This window comes from Pholis gunnellus, assembly GCF_910591455.1.
Source record: "Pholis gunnellus genome assembly, chromosome: 2".
NCBI classification, from domain to species: Eukaryota; Metazoa; Chordata; class Actinopteri; order Perciformes; family Pholidae; genus Pholis; species Pholis gunnellus.
Genome location: NC_136536.1, coordinates 22,064,609 through 22,084,198, shown reverse-complemented (window position 1 = coordinate 22,084,198; position 19,590 = coordinate 22,064,609). Strand labels below are relative to the sequence as shown.

The window sequence follows — 19,590 nt, the reverse complement described above, 5'->3', positions numbered from 1 at the left end:
TACTGTACTACCCAGTTTTCAAAGCATTTCAGTTTTAAGAAGCATAGTCAATCATTACCTGCTGTCCTTGGGAACCCATTTATTCCATTCAGGACACATCATGCTTTTATACAAAAATATTCCAAATACTGTACACTGGTTCTCAACATTGTGCAAAATCTAAAAAACATATTTACAACTCAAGTTAAAAAGGGGAGAAAGTCAATGACGGAAGAATAAAATTAAAAAAAACTAATTTCTGTGTGTAAATGTTAATACTAATTTTGATTGATGAGATTTAACCTGGACACTTTGAAATGTTCTGATCAGAGTTAAACCTACTTGATCTGAAATGCAAAGAAATAAAAACATAGTAGACAAAAGGTTTGTGTACAGTTTGTGCTGAAGGGAATGCAACGTAGGAAATGGAATTACATTTAAATGTATAGAAACATGCATCAGGTTGGAACCGTACAGATCACTTTCAAGTGTAAAGTACTTACAAGATTGAAATTGAACATTTACGTGTCATTCACTGTAAAATGCACACATTGTGTAGAAGAGCTGAATCTACGTGGAAAAATGTTTCCAGTCAAAGAAAAAAAGAATAGTTACCACCACGCATGTTCAGGCTGATAACAGAGGTTAGGTTGCCGGAATGTTTTTTGTAGTTTTCCAAAGACACAGTGCCTCGTCCTCAAGGTTTCAAAAAACTATTCTCGAAGAGAAATAGCCTTTCCAGTTTCCGTCCGATTAAAAAGTGCGCTGCTCTCCGACATGCATACGTGGCTACAAGATAAACCCGGTCCTCTCGCACCAAAACTCTCCACTGTCCCATTCACGTCCAGAGACGAGACTCTCGTCCACATTCAACTCCTCAGCAAGTCCAGCAACCAACAAGTGTTCCGTTTGTAATTACAGTCTTTCATTTAACAGCCACGGTTGTTGGTCGGTTTTCATTTCATCTGTAGGAGCTTCATCTTGTTCCCTAAAAAGAAAAAAAGAAATCCAATTAGCTGTTGAAAGTGAACCTTTGAGAGCAAACATTTGATGATAGAGCAACGCTTACCCAGTCCTTTAAGAAATTTGTTCACACCACTCGGCTCCGGCTCAGGGTAAGAATCCAGATGCTCGGCCACTCTGGCCTCAAAGAGACCTGGGAGACAGTTGGGAGAGTTGAGCCACCAAGGCAGCGTGTGTACATTGTCATAGCAACTCAAATAGCTTTTGTTGTTGCCATACTAACTAAAAATACCTACGCTAATTGAATCCATGCTCTATTTTGTAACCACCGTGGTGTCAAAGCAAGTGACTAATATGCCAACTTGGAGAAGAATACCTCTTCCTAAGTGTTACGCTATGTTTTTGACCGTGAGTAACCCAGATGTGTGTGTGTGTGTGTGTGTGCATGCGTGTGTGTGTGTGTTATTCAGGGCCTCAGGCAAAAGCTGCTTCACTTTTCATTTCTCTTAACTGGGAATGTGGGCTTTGGCAGTGGTAGGAGAAGCACTCAAAAAACATTTCTTAAGTAGAAGTATTAACTATTAATACACTACAGTTAAAGTCCTGCATTCAAACGTTTACTTCAAGTAAAGAGAGAGAGAGGCATTATCAGCACATTCCCCCTAAATGTGATATTTTAATAGTTATATTTTGTGAGTCAAATCTGAATCTGCAACGTAACCAGTGACATATATCTCTGTCAGGTAAATGTAGTACTACAATGTTTTCCTCTGAGTACACAGTAAGTGACAGTTCGGTTGCATATTTTTGCTTTGGGGGGCTATTGCTACTTATTTTCTGGGTGCAATGAGTTAGAATAGTAACATATAAATATTTTGGAAAATATGATTGGCTGTTTTATAAAGTCATGTCAGAAAAAAAGTGTTCTTAATCCTTTGTTTTTGTTTTAAAGAATCAACCCCTCATCACTATTGGCACCGCTGCATCAACACAATTACCTCTCGCTCCTCCCTTGCGCAGCTCTTTGTCCTGAATGAAGCCGGCAAACATCTGAGTATCCATGAAGAGCTGCAGGAACTGGCGGACTCCGCGGGAGGGGTGAGATTTGCGGAAGCCATCGCGCTGGACCTCCCTGGTTCCGTTAGAGGACTCGACCATGTGGAGGGGATAGTGGCCCACCAACTCCACGAAGAACCGCACAAAACACTCCGACACCAGAGAGCTCAGGTCAGCCGGCTGACCTGGACGGGACACATTTTAGAGGAAGACAAGACGGTTAATAACAGACTCCAAAATAGATGAATTGTACCGTAGTTTTACAATCAGATTTAAGATTAAGATCAATTAACAGTATAAACTTAAGACTCTGCAGCACATCTGTTTACACCAACCTCCACATCTGTCTCCATCCTCCTGTCTCAGGATATCCTCCCTGTCCTCCAAGATCTGCTGCAGCGCTGCCTGCAGTTTACTGGGCAGGATGCAGTCTTCATCGCCCAGCTGTCACACATCACAGGAAAGGTCAGCAGCAGTCGCATGACGCCAGTTTCAAACATGCATCCCAACTGTCTCTCACACTATGTCACAACATACACAACTATGTCACAACTGCTGTGTTCGGCCTTAGTGGGGATCATTGCCAAGTACGGCCAATCTGCTCTGATGAAATAACAGCTGTACATTTTTGTTTAGGTGCGTGTCCTGCATGTCCCGTTAGCTTGTAGTTAACAGAGAACAAAGACGTGGTGAAGCTAAATGAAATGTCAAATAGGAACCCAGTCCTAAATTAAGACACGCATAAATATAAATCCAACTGAACAAAACAAACACATTCATCATTAATTGAATAGACTATTACTGTTGTATCAGCTGCAAAACAGCCGTCCTGTTTGGTTTGAGCTTACGTACCACATAGCTTCATCTCTGCAGAGCTTGTGGGCGTAACATAATTTTCTCTCTGTCACCCTCAAAACATTCTGCATACAAACAAGGGACAAGTGTAGGCAAAGCCATCTTCCCCCCCCCCACTGGCACCACACCCACCATTCCTATTATCCACCGCTATGTGTACACACCTGAATGACAAACTTGTCTGCACACAGATCCACTATGAGCACCTGGGAAGACAACGAGAGGAAAGAATGACAGTTACTGACTGCAAGAGTCCACTATTTCACAACATGAGTTACAAAAAAGGAGGGGTGAGCCGGAGCAACGGTCGCTTGAGGGCGTTTTCTCAGCCACTACTCACGCACAGTGGAAGCTACTTACTGCTTCTGTTTGGGATTCATTCACAATATGCAGGGAGGATACGGTTACTAGATGGCACTAACACCTCTATACAGACAGACCTGTCTTGATAAACAAGCAATTTTACAACGCGGGCGGTGATTTGAAGACATTTCGACAGAATTCTGACCGGACCGACCTCCTCGATGGGCAGCTCCAGCAGCTGTGGCAGGCAAGGGGCCAGCACCCCAATGAGGAATGGGGTGGGGGAGCAGCTGATGTCCAGCATGCTGGCCGGTAGCACAGGCACGAAGGTGTGCTGCCAGGTGAAGGGGTACAGCAGCGCCAGCACTGCATGGCTACACCGAGACAACACACTGCGGTGAACGGGGGGAGGAGAGAGGAGATTAAAACACGGCTCGGTTCTCACACGGATCACATGACACAAAGATATTAATCACAGCACACGAATGTAAATCTTTTACAGCACATTTTCAAAGTGACTGGAAGAGCTTTTAGCAAACAATTCTGGTGTATCAAAGAGCTCTCCCAAAATCCAACTGATCTATGCTAATACTCTCTCAGTGACACCATCTTCTACTCTTTCTGGTCATTTTCAAACTGATGTTATTATACTCCTCTGGAAAAACCCAGACAGCTTTTTTTAATAACTTTAAACCAATTCATCAATCAACATTTCCTCTCCAAAAATCTGTGTTATAATGTTATTTCTAATAATCCGTTTTAGACTGCTTTAACATGCTACTGACTCCATCACAACCATCTAATCCTCAATCTAAGCACAGTGTTCAACATTGCTGATACTGGCAGGTTATCAGTATCAGCGTGTATATGCTAAAAAGGAATTGCAGTACATATTATAGTTCTTGTAGCCTTCACTTTGAATGTATATATATATGGCAGTTTACTTAATCAAATAAATACTGAATTTTAAGTATCCTGTTTAACTGGGAAATGTCTTTCTAAATAATAAGCAGGTCGGGATGGGTCAGGACCTGTTGTTGTTGGCCCCGTAGAGCCCTCTGAGACACTGTAAGTGATATTGGGCTGTACAAAGAAAACCTGACGTGACTTGCCGCTGGGAAGCTTAGCATTGAGGCCAAGTTACACGCATATAAATAACACTGGCACTGGGCCTGTGTGATGTAATCAAGCATCAACACACATTAATGGGGATTTTTAAATTGCCGATCACATTCTTTTTGAATCGCTTCTGTATGTCATATATATATATATATATATATATATATACTGATGGTTAAGTGGCCCTGCAGTGTTTCGTGTTACCACGGCAGTACCTGAGTTTGTCAGCGATGAAGATGACCCGCCTCTCGAGCAGAAGGGAGGCAAACACCTGCAGGAGGTTCCCGACACTGAGACACTGCAGCAGACTGTCAAAGTCCACGTGCTCCAGCCTGGAGTCCACCGGTCGACACAAAGTCAGTACCTGGCAGAGCAACGAGAGCACAGGGAGCCAGGCTGAGTGTAACTACAGTGTATAACTTGTAGCTGTTCCACACTTGACTGTAGCTGCACTACTGTCAGGATGTAGCGACAGCTCGAGCAAAGATTATAATTTATGTTCTATAAAAGTTATCAACCGCAGCTTGAAGCTGTAACACAATGTTGCTAAAACAACACTAACACTAGCGTATGTTCATCATAGAGGACAATAGTCTGCATTCCAAAAAAATGCATTTTCATTTAAATTGTGTACATATTTTTGACTTTTTGACGTGTAATGCTTACTAAACACAACTCTGATCTGTAAGTTGTCTGAACTGACGTTTTAAAGTCATGATTTTGAGTTAACTATGCTAAGTTTACTGCTTTGACACGAGTTGTTAAACGCAGTTCTTTTCAGCTTTAACAACTTCACATGGGTTATTTACAGTGAATGTTAAGCAAAAACAGACTCTTCAGATACATTCAGGTGGAAGATGCCGTTTTGAACCACAGAAGTGGAAACTTAAGTCAGCATCTTCAGAGCCTCCTGACTGCTGAAAGAGAAGAAAGTAGTGATTCTGCAGCATTTCGTCTTGAGTTTTGGGAAGGATCATTACCTACTTATTTTGAGTCAGCAAACTATAATGACTAAATTGATTATGGTTGACGGTTATAATACATTTAGCTGTTCCGACATGAACCCTTCAGAGCTGAAATAGCTATCCCTGTTGTTTACACAGATAACCTCCCAGTCTGAGTCATTCTGAGTGTGCAGGAAGGAGTGGTACTAAACTACTAATTAACATTTCCTCTTTTTTGGTTTCAGGGTTACCTCATTCCCAGAGCCAGGGATGAAGCTCTTGATGGTGACTGTGCGTCCAGGGGCTGGAAAAGGGGCCTCCATCACGCTGCGCATAAAAGGGTAAACCAGCGCTGGGGAAATCTCCCTGCGCCTCTCAACCTCCTCCAAAATCTGGACAGACGGAGAGACACAAATCACTGTGTGCACTGAAAGAACTGGTGTTAAATTAAAGTCAGAGCGAAGCTGCAGCGCTGTCAATGAAGTCAATGAACTTTCCTCCACCTTCTGACCACATTCACACCATAGTCACACTTACCGTTTGCCAATTTCACTCGGCCAACTGGAAGATGGGTGTGACACGGCTACATGCGTTACAATTTCTTTTTTTTGAAAAACACGCCCAGGGATCGCTCTGGATTATATTCTGGAGTGGCCTCATTCCATTTTAAATCCAGGTCCTTTCATCTCCCTATAAAAGGCTTCTATCAGCAGATACAAGGGTGCAGATGCATTGTGTGGTTGCCTCACCTTTGCAAAGAGGTTGAAACAGCCCAGTTTGCTGACAATACAGTGCACCTCAGGAAGCCTCTTCCCTTTTCCAATGGGCTTAAAGAAACAAGACAGTTTCATATGACATAAAGCAGGGAACAACAGAGAGAACTATGCCAAAAAGCTCTTTAAGAATGAACATTTAACCAAACAGAGTACGACCATACGTTCTGTTTTATTGTGTCTAATAGTATTTTCAATGACATCTTGGTGGATTGGAAGGAAAACAAAAACAAATCAAGAGTCTAAAGTCCAAACTTTTAAGATAGTAGCGGTGAGGAAACTAAACATAAAACTGACTGTAAGGCTTGGCCTAACTGTCTGCACTAAAGATAGAATAGACACAACAACAACATAAAGAGAGCTCAACAAGACAACCACAGAATATTCACAAACATATATGATGGCATATATACACCGCATCATTTCTACCGAAAAACACGCGTTTATAAAAGTGTCTTAAAAAGATCTAAAAGCAGCTTTCTTTGTGAAGCGAAAGAAAGGAGAAACGGATGAAATTCTTCTTGCTCTCTGTCACCGATTTAGAAGTGGTTTACGGTCTGTTATTCACATATACTGATTCAAATCTCCTCAGAGATGTTGAGTAAGCATGTGGCGGTTTTCCATGTCGTCACACACACCCACACACACACAAACACACGCACAAACACACAGACGCTCGAGTCAATGATTCAGACGCTAATGTTCTACACTCACCAAGATCTTGCAGCAGTAACAGAACCAGCGGCTGCCGTCCTCTCCGGTCAGGACAAAGGAGAAGGTCTCACTGTGAACGGAACAACATGAAGACACAGTCAAATGATTTCATTTACATTTTTGTACCTTCAAAAAAAAATATTGTAAAAAAAAAAAAACTTATGTAATTGTTTGTCTAAAAGCTGTAAAAAGAGATAAATATCTGTAAAGGCAGAGCATTCAGAAACAATATAAATGGACAGGTGAGTCTTATTTATCTGCACTACAACAGATACGTGTTTAAAGACAGGGAGGTTGAGTAAATTGAGATCATAATCCACAACAATGAACCACACCCACGTGTTAAAAAAGTCTTAATTAGATCTGTTGAAATTGTAACGATGCCCGTGGGAATTTATGGGTTACAGCAGAGGATATAAATAAGAAAAGAGGAAATGGCAGTATTAAATATAACACAACTGATCATTACAGTGCAAGGACTAAAGCTAAACACTGCACAGGAAGGCAAAGTTAGACATCGTTTATCGGAGCACATGAAAGGTGTGTGTATAATGACAACAAAAGCAAATACAGACATGAAGGAGGAGATGAAAGATGAAATGTGTTGACATTGTGCCATTGGCATAGCCCGTGTGATGCATTTGCGAATGCTATAAACAGTATTACTGTAGTGCACGTGCTGACCTTGGCATGTGTCCGGAGGGCTTCCAGTCCTCTGCGTCGGGGAAGCAGAACTTGGGGATGACCTTCAGCTGATCCTCTGCCTCTTTGGAGAGCCGGGATGACTTCTCAAACTGAAACGAGGGAATCCAGTTAAAGCAGTGCTCCTCCATGTGACGTCCTTGAATTGGTTAAAGGGGGGCCCCTCGTGAAATCAGTACTCATTTAATTGCATTAAAAGATCATTTAATAGAACATATTTTAATTAGGTACGGTATATTAAGAATGTCTTCTGCAGTGTGTACTTGTCTAGAGGATTTTTACATAAGCACTTGTTCTAAATCATCATCAAATAACAGTTAGTATGCTCCCATATAGGTGCCTGAGACAAAACCTTTAAAAATGGCCAAATTTAACATGACAATATTTTAATATATAATTAAAAATGAATATGGGAACACCACAAATAAACAACTTGCTTTCATGAGCGCTCTTGACTTCTGTAAAACTGAAAAATTCCCCTTGAAATGATTCCTCATTGCTCTAGATGTGAGTCAAGTTCCTTTAATTCTACCAAACAAGATTCTATCTTGGACATGATACTGCCCCAATTCTACAGAATACCAATCAATCAAAGCACTGTGATCAAACTACAGTTATGTCCTAGGGTTATGTTAAAAACTCGTTTCTAACCAGTTTGGGGAACTGCTGCGTGATTTCAGGGGCGTAGGTGTTTCCCGGGGAGCCTTTTCTCAGCGACACCACCACAAAGATCTGGAAAAGCTGCTGCTGCTGCAGCTGGATCAGGTCTCTCTCCAGGGTGCGGTAACCTGGCCGACGTTTCAGTGTAGACTGGATGTAAACTGATCTCTTGGAGCCTGCTGGACACCACACAGTGAGACTATAAGTTAAATGCTTGTCCTGGGACATATCACATCCAGCACACATGAGCAATATGAGGCTTTTTAAAACATCAATAAACATAAAGTACAATTGTGAAACGCTGATTACACAGTGTTCACAACAATGGTCATAGATAACATAGTCTGCGTCTTACAGCATTGGTATTATTTGAGTTTCTTAAAGTTAAAACAACATTTCGCACGAGCCTCCCTTGCAAAGAGGATGTTGCTTGGCTGGTCTTGGTTTTATTTGACTTTTCTGAGAAGGCTTAACAGAAGCAACAGTTGGCAGGCGTGGCTTTAAGGATGGCAACGCCCACCACTAAAGTCCACACTGATAAATCTGGACACGTATTGTTATATGGATTATCATATGGTTGATAGATAGATAGGATTCACATAACATCTGGTAGAGACAGATGTTCCCCAGAGGATGAAATGTAATCTAGAGCCCTCATCAGGTCAAAATTAAAGGATTATTACTCTCCAATGCTTTGGTTTATGGCCAAATACCTGAAAAACATGAAATATAATTACTTATTGCTAATTAGAAAATGTTATCATGCTAAGCTAAGATAGTGAACATGGTGAATATTTCCTAGTAAACACCAGCGTTTAGCTCAAAGCCCCCCTGAATGATACATGACGAGTTGTTTCTGCACTAGTCTCGATGTCCCTATCATGTACAATCAGCTGCATTATGGTCCCACTATGGTTGAATGTCACTTGATTGGACAGAGATATGTAACATGGCCTGCATTGACCGGAGCTAATACTCTTCAGAGTATTATACAATATTAGTTTTTTCGATGCAGCCCTATGTTTATACTTGGGAGGGTCGATACTAAACACTGACTGACAAAACTAGGATTTCATACTTCAAACAAAAAGATGCTCCTCTAAACTTTAACCTGAGAGTTACCGTAAAGAGACATTACAGACACAATAACTCCGCCGTGATACCTTTGGTGTTGTCCTCGGGGTCGCTCTCTGTCCCACTGGTCTCCTCTGTTGTGGATATGAATTAGAGGAAGGGCGGGGATTAGAGAGAAGCAGAGGAATGGAAAAGACTTGAGAAGCCATAATCAGATGCAGACAGTCAGCCTTTGTTTCATAATCAGCGGCTTTGCCAGCTGCAGCTGGCCTTGTGTGTACCATCAAAAGCTGGGTATTTCCACAAAGAGGCTCAACTTAATCTGACTGAAGTGTTGATGTGAGTGACATATGAGCATATGTGACAGTCTGTGTGTGTGTGTGTGTGTGTGTGTGTGTGTGTGTGTGTGTGTGTGTGTGTGTGTGTGTGTGTGTGTGTGTGTGTGTGTGTGTGTGTGTGTGTGTTACCTCGCACTGGGACTCCCTGGTTCTTTACCCTCTTCCTCCCTCGCTTGTCATCAAAGATGGTCTCGATCTTGTTGACATACTGTGTAGTAGAACACACACACACCCACACACACACTTGTCAGCCCCGTCATTTCACAGCCATTATAGAATCATGATTACAGAGAATCATGACATAACAAGCCACTAAGTACATAATTATATTATGGATTTTCTTCATACTTTTCTTCTTTTTTTTTTAACCGTACATTCTTCTGTTAATGTCCTGAAAGAACACAGTTGAGTAGTGGTCACAAGCCAACTAAGGCACATTAATACACAGAGTTGGGCTCTACACACAAACAAACACATACAGGAAGCCGAACCTTATCTTTAAGAGGACACACAGCGCACTGCCAGTAGAGGAAGCCAACGTGTGTGTCAGTGTAGGCAAAGAAAGTCAAATCCATAACTAAGACAATGGTACAGTTGTTGAGCAGAAAAATACATAATGAGGTGTTCTTATGCGCATTATCTTAATGTTAACACCTTTGTCAAAGAACTAAAAGAGTGAAAGGACAGCATAAGATAACTATAACAAATGTTTAGTTTTATAATCACTATCCAGGCTATTCATTCTAAACTATTTGTTATTTAAATGTAACATAATGGAAAACAATCAGGTCACCAAAGACATGTTCAAAAACCATCTAAAAATAACCTTGACTGGCATTTGTCAAACCTGCTGGTTCACACGTGTCACGTGGCTTTTGAAGCTATAATCATGTTCTAGTCATCACCTATACATATACAGTATGTATAGCAAGTTAATAACTCTGTTCTGTTTTTGTACCTGATCGTTTAAGTTCCCCCCTGTCCACGTTCTTCGCACTGCCATGAGTCCTTTGTTGGAATTAATGTGTTCTGTGTGAATTCTAATGAAGTACATGTTGCTCCACCACTATCTGCTTTCTCTCAGCATCCCTGTCCTTCCTGCTCAACAAGCCTGCTCAACTTGAATTACCAGCGCACGGATGTACGCCTCCGCAAACAAACCAAGTTGCAATTTACATCCACGTCTTCATAATTTAATCCTATTAGACATTTGTGTGAAATTCGTATTTAGTAGGTGAATTATTGAGCTACGGGAAGAAATATGTTTTGTGAGGTCACAGTGACCCTTGACCACCAAACTCCAATCAGTTGTCGCCGATGTAACGGCATCAACACAAAACATCTCGGTCAATCATCGTCTCCCAATACGAGCACTGATGCCATAATCCACCGATCATCTACCTGAGGCGTCCGCTGTGTTGTTTGCATGCTTGCGCGCCGCGGTGTAGCTGGTTTGGGAATATCTGCAAGTGTTGAGGATTTGGATGGCGTGGATGTTTGAAACCTCTTCCTCTCCACTTTGCTAGCGTAGCCTTGCAGCGTTTGGGGTTTAGGCGGCAGCTGGAAGACAAAAGGTTTCGGAGTCATCGCTTGGTTGTTGGTAATTACGTAGTATCAAACTACATTACTTCCTTCTTTAGGCTCATTTTATACACCAATTAACTAACAAAAAATGTTTCTGGAGTGTGAAAAGGAGGCATGAATGGCATATCTCCCAGTACCTTTGGCCTTCCAATAGGGAGACACATGGGAGATGGCTTGACATCCTCATAGGGGGTATCTCTGGTCACTTCACCTGGGGGACGACAGAGCGACGGGGAAAAGATAAGACAGGCTGACTGGATGTTTCATCAGTGAAAAGTTTCAGCACACCTTTACAATAAGATACTTAGTATAAAAGCAAATGAAAAGTCATTCCTAATCATGTCCATGGCCACAGAATTGACTACGACTGACCGTTATTTTCATTATCAATTAATTAGTCAATTCTTTTCTTGGGTAATCTTTTTGTCCTTAAAATGTGAAAATAATGAAAGCCTTGTATCATTCTGGACCAAGTCCTGTATTCAAATTGCTTGTTTTATTCCACCAACAGATATTAAACAACAAGTTGAATATCTTTCATAACAAAGAAAAGCACATGCTAGAAGCTGCAACCAGATATTTTTGGCCGTTTTTTGCTTGAAACAATTATCTAATTATCCAAGTAGTTTGGTAATGAGCTTCATTTTCTGTCAGCTGACTGAAAAATGAACTAATCTCTGCCCCTCTAGAGAGAGATACTTTTCATTTTACCGCAGTAACACCATGTGTCTAAATCCATCATTGGAGGCTGCTGAACTGCCACGGCAGACGCAGACACAGAAGTCTAAAAAGCTATGTTTTTTCACTACCTGTCCTGATTTATGACAAATCACTTTATTGTACAGTTGCGCTGTCTTTTGTTTTGGATTACAACTCTCAAAATGTCACAATATTAAGATCTGTTGGAAACTGGGAGTAGATCTTCAGGGATTTTTCCTGATTAGGTCACCGATCCCTGTACAGCATCACTCTTGAACAGGCTCCGTTATGATCATTTAAAAAAGTTCTAAATGGGGCATTCAACCAATGACAGGCACCCTGCAGTCTTTATGACTTCCTGTCTTTGTCTCTTTTTAAACAAAACCAAAGTGGTGTAAAATACACAACAGCTGCGATCAAAGTCAAACGACTCGGGGAGTTCAACTTACAAACGATGTCCTCGTAAATGTTGTCGTCGGAGTAGGCGTGGTAGAGGCTGTCCTCGCCTCTCAGCGTGCCTCGCTTCGCCGTCAGACGCGCCGCATCCTCGTACTCAAAGGACTTCCTGTGGCGTGGGGGGGGGGGAGAAAGGGAAGGCAGTGAAGGAGAGGGGCCTCGCTGCTGTCCTAAAGATAGCCGCCGTACTATTGTTCACTCTTTTGTATTATGCTCAGTCAGCGTCCCGCCACAACATTCCATATGTTGATATCAAACGCAGCAAGACAGAGAGAGTGTGACGAACTGTCATGAAAGGAAATGTCTGCTCATCTGGTCCAGACGTTGTTTGAAGAGAAAAACAAGGAAGAAGACTAGGACAGGATTGAAAACAGACATGGCAGTTGGCAGTATGACAGCTGTCATAATAACAATTGTGTCACAGTGCAACTTTCCTCTAATAAAAACTTCAAAGTGGAGATACAGATCTGTTTAGTCAGAGCGGATTTGCTATCATCTAGGTCTGGTTACAAGCTCAGTGGAGGTTGTATGCGCTTGGTTTAGGTTGCTTTAGTAATGCACACGAGTGCTGAAACAGAGACTTTTACATGAGTCGAGGTTCAGCGGGACGTAGTGCCGAGCGCCATGGAGGAACGTCATAATGCACATGAATGAATGACAGCTAATGGCTTCCTCTGAAGTCGGTGAACAAGGAGCTCTGTAGGACGGTGTGCGGCAGGAAGACTGGCGGTGAGGGAAAAGTTACTGGCAGGAACACAACAATAAAAATGTGTAGGTTTCTTTTTCATCACTAGGTGCACTGTTGCCAGACTGGGCTGCTTTTTATTTAGTTTGATTGAAAGTTGCTTTGGGCATCTTAATGACCATAATTTGGTCAACTTTTTCTACCATTTGGGCAGTTTTCCCCCCCAAGTAAAAGTGAGGTTGTATTCCAATGAACGAGCCACTACTCTCCATGAGTATTATGATCGAGACTGACAGGGCACTGAGCTCAGTGACAAATGAAAAAACGATAACGGATGACCAACGAAAACCAGGTCATGTCACTTCCTTACATCTAGGCGTCCTATTCAGATTACTATTCAGTCACAGCTCTGTGATAAAGGCTTTCATCTCTTCAAGTAAGTGAAGACAAGATCATTTTGTTATTGTAACTGTGGTTTTGGGTTTGCCTGAACAGACTAATAAAATGTTTTTTTATTTATACGGTGTCTTCTTGCACTTACATTCAGACACACAACACAAGGTCCATTCCAGGTGAATTTGGAAGCAGTCCTCATAAATTGACCCAGTTTATTAGGTACACTAGCTAAAGCTAATGCAGTCCAATACAACAGTGCTGCTAGAAATATCACCTTGTGAAGATTATGATATTAATTCAACGGTATTGTAATTTTGGAGGATGTAGTCTGTGGTGCTATTTAACGGTATACCATGATCATGACAGATTATTTTTGCCCTTTATATCAATGAGGGTCGGCTAAATAACACCTCTTAAAAATCTTAAATAATATGAGGCTTTATATGTTTTTGTTCTTTCAATTTCATATAAAAAATGTGAATACCTTTGCATTGTATTATCATAATCTGTTAACTCCTGGACAGTGTTTAGATGATAACGACAGACATAACAGCTTACAGAGAGCTGCATTATTAGGAGTCAGGCCAGCTAATAAGTCCTGATCTCAATGTGTGCATGGGTTACAAGTTATGTTTCGCTTCTCCTTTAGTGAATAGAGAGAGAGAGAGTGAGAGTGTGTGTGTGTGTGAGTGTGTGTGTGTGCGTGTAGATAATGACCCTGGACCCGTGGCTGCAGAGGAACTAGGCCACATCCACATAATAGAGAACAATGCTGCCAGATATCATATGACATCACACCAGGACGTCGGCCAACAGTTTAGACTCGGTTTCCTCCACAGAACCGCCCCAAAAAACACTGCTGAGAGACGAACTCTGAAGCAGGATGTTTAATGTGCATTTGTCAATTTCCTTATTCTGTCAGATCGAAAAAAAGCATTGGGAGAAATCCCATCCATTTAAAGTGCTCAGCATGGACTCACCTGTTCTTTTTATGCCTTGAAAGCCCATTCGTCTTCGCTACAGGACAGGGAGGAGGTGGGAAGCTAGGTGGGTGGGCTACCCTCCTACTCCTCGTGTTGGAGTGGCTGTTATGAGGGGATCCGCTGTCCCGCCCCGCGTTGTTGCTGTTGGCTCCCAGATACTGGAATGTCCGCAGAGGCTTGGGAGGAGGCTGAGCTTCACCTGAGGACCCCCTGCCTTTCTCCCAGAGCAGTCGGTCCCCCTCCAGTTTACGCCAGAAACCCCGTGAAGTGTAGAAGTTCCCAGCAGGCATGTTGTCTTCTTGGTCATCGGTCGACAGAGGTAGAGGTTTAGAAACTACTTCAACATCCAAGATGCGATCCGTTTTTTGGTCGCTGTTGGCGGTGAAGATCCGTTTACCCGCGGGGTTAGCAGCGATGGTCTCCCCTTTGGGAGACGCAAACGTTTGCGCTGCAAGTGGTTTAATTCCTGGGGATGTGGTGGGAAATTCACTGGAACATTTCTGCAGAGGTTCTGACTTCCTACCAACCACACCATGTCCAGCCTGTGCTGGGGATGCTCGAAAATCTACGCCCAAGGTCATAGATTTGGCGAGGTAAGGCCCCCCTCTTGATCCCTCGTTGGGACATCCGTTGCCCAGGAGTTCTCCAGACAGAGATCTGGATACGTTCGGAGGATGTGCTCTCGCCCCGGCATCCTGGCTGCTGCCCTGCTGACTGCGACCTTCCCACTGGGAGATCTTGTCCCTGATGTTGCTGCCCTGCTCGCGAGAAGGGGGCCTCCCTGACTGGCGGCCCTGCCGATCCACAGCGTCCCCTTTCTGCAGGCGATCGACTTCACCACCCCCTCGCCTGCCCTGCTCCAGCCTCAGAGCCAGCATGTTGAGAGGGGGCAAGAGAATGCATCAGGGATTTCCTCGAAAAGACACGACAGGTCGAAAGCCAAGTGATCTGTTCCCAATTAAATCCAGAAACGATAAGTAAAAGCAGGAGCGCCACAAGGTGTATGGATGTAACTGATCCTTTATGCTTCTTATTGTCCTAGCAGAGTGTCACTTCCCCCCTTGTCTCCTCTTGTAAACAACCTAAAAAGAAGACAAGACACAAAGAATTACCCATCAATCACTGCACTTAAAAACAAGCCCAGGCAGCACATCGCAGGGTCAGAGGGACACTGAGGCACCACAGGAGGACACAGAGACCTTTAAAGCAGCACATATCTGAAGCAGTCTACAGCTTGTAGGAAGGGACAGAGAGGAGGCCAGGAAGGACAGGCTCCTGTCGGGGTCGGTGTCCAAAAATAAATCCCGTAAGAATAAGGGAAGACAGCAGATTTCTGCTGCTGTGTGTCTGTGTCCTGAACCGCCCCAACACCCTCCTCTAGCCTCAGGGGAATTCTTCCTTCTCTGTCACTGTCGCTCTTAACCGCATAGCTGGCCAAATACAACAATGCCAACGATCAAGCAAAGCGTTGAATCAAAATGCAGTGTTCTTGCAAAGCTGTCTGGGGGAAGAATGCGCATTTTAGGTGATTTTAAAGCGCTTTAGAGGGAAGACAAACACATGATTCTCAAGGCATACATGAGGAGCCAGTGACAATTAGGTTAATGACGGAGAACACTTTCACCACACCTTTCTACGCAGTGGAATAAAAGCTTCTTCAATGGCTTAGCTATTTATCAGACGCTAGATAAAAACATACAGGACCCTGATTAACTGACGCCTTTGTGCAAGGATAATAATCAGTATGGTGTGGAGCTATGATCTATGGTCTTGCGCCCCTCTTACAAAATGCTATCAAACACTGAGACCTGGTGTACAGATCTGCAGCGTCAGCCACCCTGACTGATATTCCCTGAGTCGACATCAATGCGGTCACTGTACACTCTGGTACTGCAGCTCCTGGCTGGCTGGAACCAAACCATTTGGACACGTTGCACATTAGGACCGAGGCTGGGAGAACGTGGAGACACGGTAAAATTCCACTGCACAGCTCACGATCATAATAACTCTATGAGCCGCATTCCTGCAGAGCCGTACAAGAGGGGGGGGGGGGAATAAATTTAACTGGAGACAGTCAGTCAGTCATTTTTGCGAGTGACGCCTTTGTTTGGGTTTGACCTAAATCAAACGTATGCACTGGAATGCTGTGCTCGATCATTGCCAGACCACGCAGTGACAATGCGTCTCCCAAACTGACCTACTTGCGTTACTCGTCTGTGTGCGGTATGTTGTACAGGAAAGCATGAGTTGAGCTTCCTGAGCCGCAGGATGAAGGATCAGCCGACTGTCCATAATTACGGTGCGGAGAGATTTGCACCCAGTCGAAGCCACTGATCTGAGCTACGTGTGGATCGTCTCTACTCGAACCCTGTGATGGTCATCGAACACTGTCTCTGGAACGCAGGAAATGCAGAAGTAAACCAGCTACTACTCAGTTACAGTAACATTTTTGCACACATGTCTCAAGTTTTCAGCTTCCCCTTTCTCACGGGTGACAGTTGAAAATCAAGCTTTGTTATCGTCGGCGAGGCCCGCCATGAGGCGCCGTGGTATCAAGCAACAAAGCCGGAGGGTCAAAGTGAAGTTCACTGGCATTTATTGGGCCGTCAACTACGCAGAACGGTATCCTTGTGTTTTCAAGTGAAACTCACTGAGTCATCGACAAGGAAACAGGAGCACCATGAAGCTGGAGAACCCAGTCGTCACCCGACAGCTAAATCAAACCTAATTGCGCCTACAAAACTGCCACAAAACGCCCGGAGAAGTGCGGCGTGTCAGAACATGTTGTAGGTGAGGTATTGTGGTACAACCCTCAGCAGTGACAGTTACAGCTATAATAAAAGAGAGAAAAAAGCGTGGGCCAGCGTAGAAGGACACACCAAAGATGAAGAGTCTGGAAATGACTGATCCATCAGCAGCCACCAGATCAGTGTGTGTGCAACTAAACATTCATTTTGAGAGATCTGGTGAAAGACTGATGGACCACTTGACAGCATGACGAGGCCCTTCATTTGTTGTGGACACCACTGTGAACAAAGTGAAGATCTTTAGCACTAAGTGAATGCAGATCTAGTATTCAGCGGTGTTCCTGGAGTTAATTGGAGCCTTTTCTCTGACGGGATTAGAGGAATACACATCTCAGATGCTTATTCATTAACTGAACTGCTTTTCCTAAACTTTACAACAGCTGCGGAATATTTCCATATAGAAGCTATAGTGTCTGCTGTAAGGTTCAATGACCACAGCTAACTGTGTGACCCGAAGTAGTTGCTTAGTTTCTGGTAGAAAATGTGCTGGAGGGGAAAACTTATATGAAGAAAAACAAACTCCCTTCAAAACCATACACATTTAGAATATTCTTCCATATTGCAAAGTCTCATTTTATAGAAATGAAACTCAATCGCTCCCCTGACTCTTTGGGATATATAGTCTGTAATTCGGCCATAACAAAAATGTCAAAAACCTTAAGTGGCTCACTGGTTTACACGGATAGTCTCCTGCCATCAAGTTAAAGTTGTTCACTCGTCTGTTGGAGGAGGGAGCGATATCATGAACAACATCACTTATTGATACAGATATACATGTTCGATACTTCAATTAAGCGTTAAAAAGAACTACGACGTCTCACTGTATGGAGAAAACCACACGTAACTTAAAAATGTAACGTTAGCCGAGCTAACTCTACACAGTTATACGGATAGCATGTAACGCTCATTGGGTTACTGGATGTAGCAGAATACTCTAACGTTAACGTAACGTCCGAGGAGTAGTGTGAGAAGACATATCGGAACAATACTACCACCACAACATCACATGGGAAGATGCATAAACTAACGTTACCTGTCTCGTAACTTACCCCTCATAGTTTAAAATTGTGAGCAGAACTCATGTTCTTCCCTCATGTTCCTTTCGATAAAATGAAAAACTAATTAAATCCGACTGTGTTCGCTAGCAGCGCTCAGACCGGAGAGCGGTCTGAATAAAGTCCAGGCGTTGGAGTCCACATCCAGTTATTTGTAACTTCTTGGAAAATAAACTTGTTTGAGCCACAGACCGTGTCCGCTGTACTAATAACTACACACAGCAACAAAGAGAGAGTCCATTGAGTAGAGAGAAGTACAGCAGAGCACTCCTCGTCCTCTTTCTCGGGACAGTTAGCGTCAAGTCAGCCAGAAAACATATGACTTCCGGTTAAAACTTTCAAAATAACAACCTTGTCAATCGCAAAACATGTTAAAAAGTTAAATTATTCAATTAATTTTTTGTCTTCACGTTTAAGAGCTACATTTTTGTGTTCCTTCCATTTTTATATAATGTCAGTGCTAGTTATGGGTTTAAAGGTAAATGTCTTTTCATTAAAAACTGCAGAAAAAGTTTTTTCTGGTTTAGTGTCTCAATATGGCATTATTAAAACACTAACAATGGCGTAGAAAGACGTGTGAATTACTATCTGCTGCTTCACGATCAATACAGGATAAGGCCTTTCATAGTACCTGCCACAGACTATGTACCAATTCAAGGTGAATCCACACTGTTGGAGGTGGTCGACATCAGTTGTTGGAAAAGTATTTTTTCTATTTTTTTTGTCAAAGGCATGATCAGGTAACACTTACTTTGCCCACTTGTTCCCTACAAGTACATGTCTATTTTCTTTAGATTTTTTCACAGATTCACAATTCATCATGGACTCATTTAACATATCTGTGTAAATGTACAACTCGTACACTCATTTTCTAGGAAAGGCATTTGACTTCCGGTTTTACGCTGGGTGTTTCTGTTAAGCTTGACGCGACTGTGACCGCGAGAAAGTTTGGTTGAATCCTCCCGATCCAAGAGGGAAGACGTCATCACATCAACCGCTGCAGCTGTCAACGATGAATAAATGCTGTTGTCTTCAGGTGTCCTGGGAAATATGGACGCTTGGCTATGAGCTGCACATGCACGACTCAAGTTAATAACTGACTGGGATATATGACTGGGACTTTGCTTTCATTTATTAAGCAACCAGATGTGATGTGTCGGTGCGGTGTGCTTATAAGTGCCATATAAGTGTCAAAGTCTAGTAATTGTCCATTTTGCAGCAGATGCTATTTATAGCCAGACTTTCCAAACTCACTTCATGAATTTATACAGTGGAGCAGACTCAGAACATATGTTACATGTTTGTTTAGTTGGATCAGACAAACGGAGGACCACAAAAATGTGAGCTAAAGGAAACGTTAGTCTTGATCTCCCCTGTGTTTTCTTTTTGCTTTTAAAGAAATCTCAGACTTCATCCAACAAGGTATATTGTGAACTCAATCCAGC

General features: G+C 42.8%; 1 protein-coding gene across 2 annotated transcripts; it reads right to left on the bottom strand.

Moving 5' to 3' along the window:
• Positions 1-64: 64 nt before the first annotated feature.
• Positions 65-18,416, bottom strand: dennd2c (DENN/MADD domain containing 2C). 2 transcript variants are annotated; one of them, XM_079168563.1, is made up of 19 exons: positions 18,140-18,416; positions 14,281-15,365; positions 12,213-12,328; positions 11,202-11,275; positions 10,882-11,040; positions 9,610-9,688; positions 9,232-9,276; positions 8,060-8,247; positions 7,391-7,500; positions 6,707-6,776; positions 5,969-6,046; positions 5,471-5,611; positions 4,491-4,639; positions 3,371-3,548; positions 3,018-3,059; positions 2,334-2,442; positions 1,941-2,183; positions 1,049-1,135; positions 65-967 (listed from the first exon to the last, which is right to left on the bottom strand). In XM_079168563.1, the coding sequence occupies exons 2-19, from the start codon at positions 15,159-15,161 to the stop codon at positions 936-938; spliced, it is 2,781 nt and encodes a 926-aa protein (XP_079024689.1). In that variant the 5' UTR covers positions 15,162-15,365; positions 18,140-18,416; the 3' UTR covers positions 65-935. The 2 variants fall into 2 exon arrangements, with proteins under 2 accessions (XP_079024689.1, XP_079024690.1); XM_079168564.1 differs by having other exon boundaries at positions 8,060-8,244.
• Positions 18,417-19,590: the final 1,174 nt, after the last annotated feature.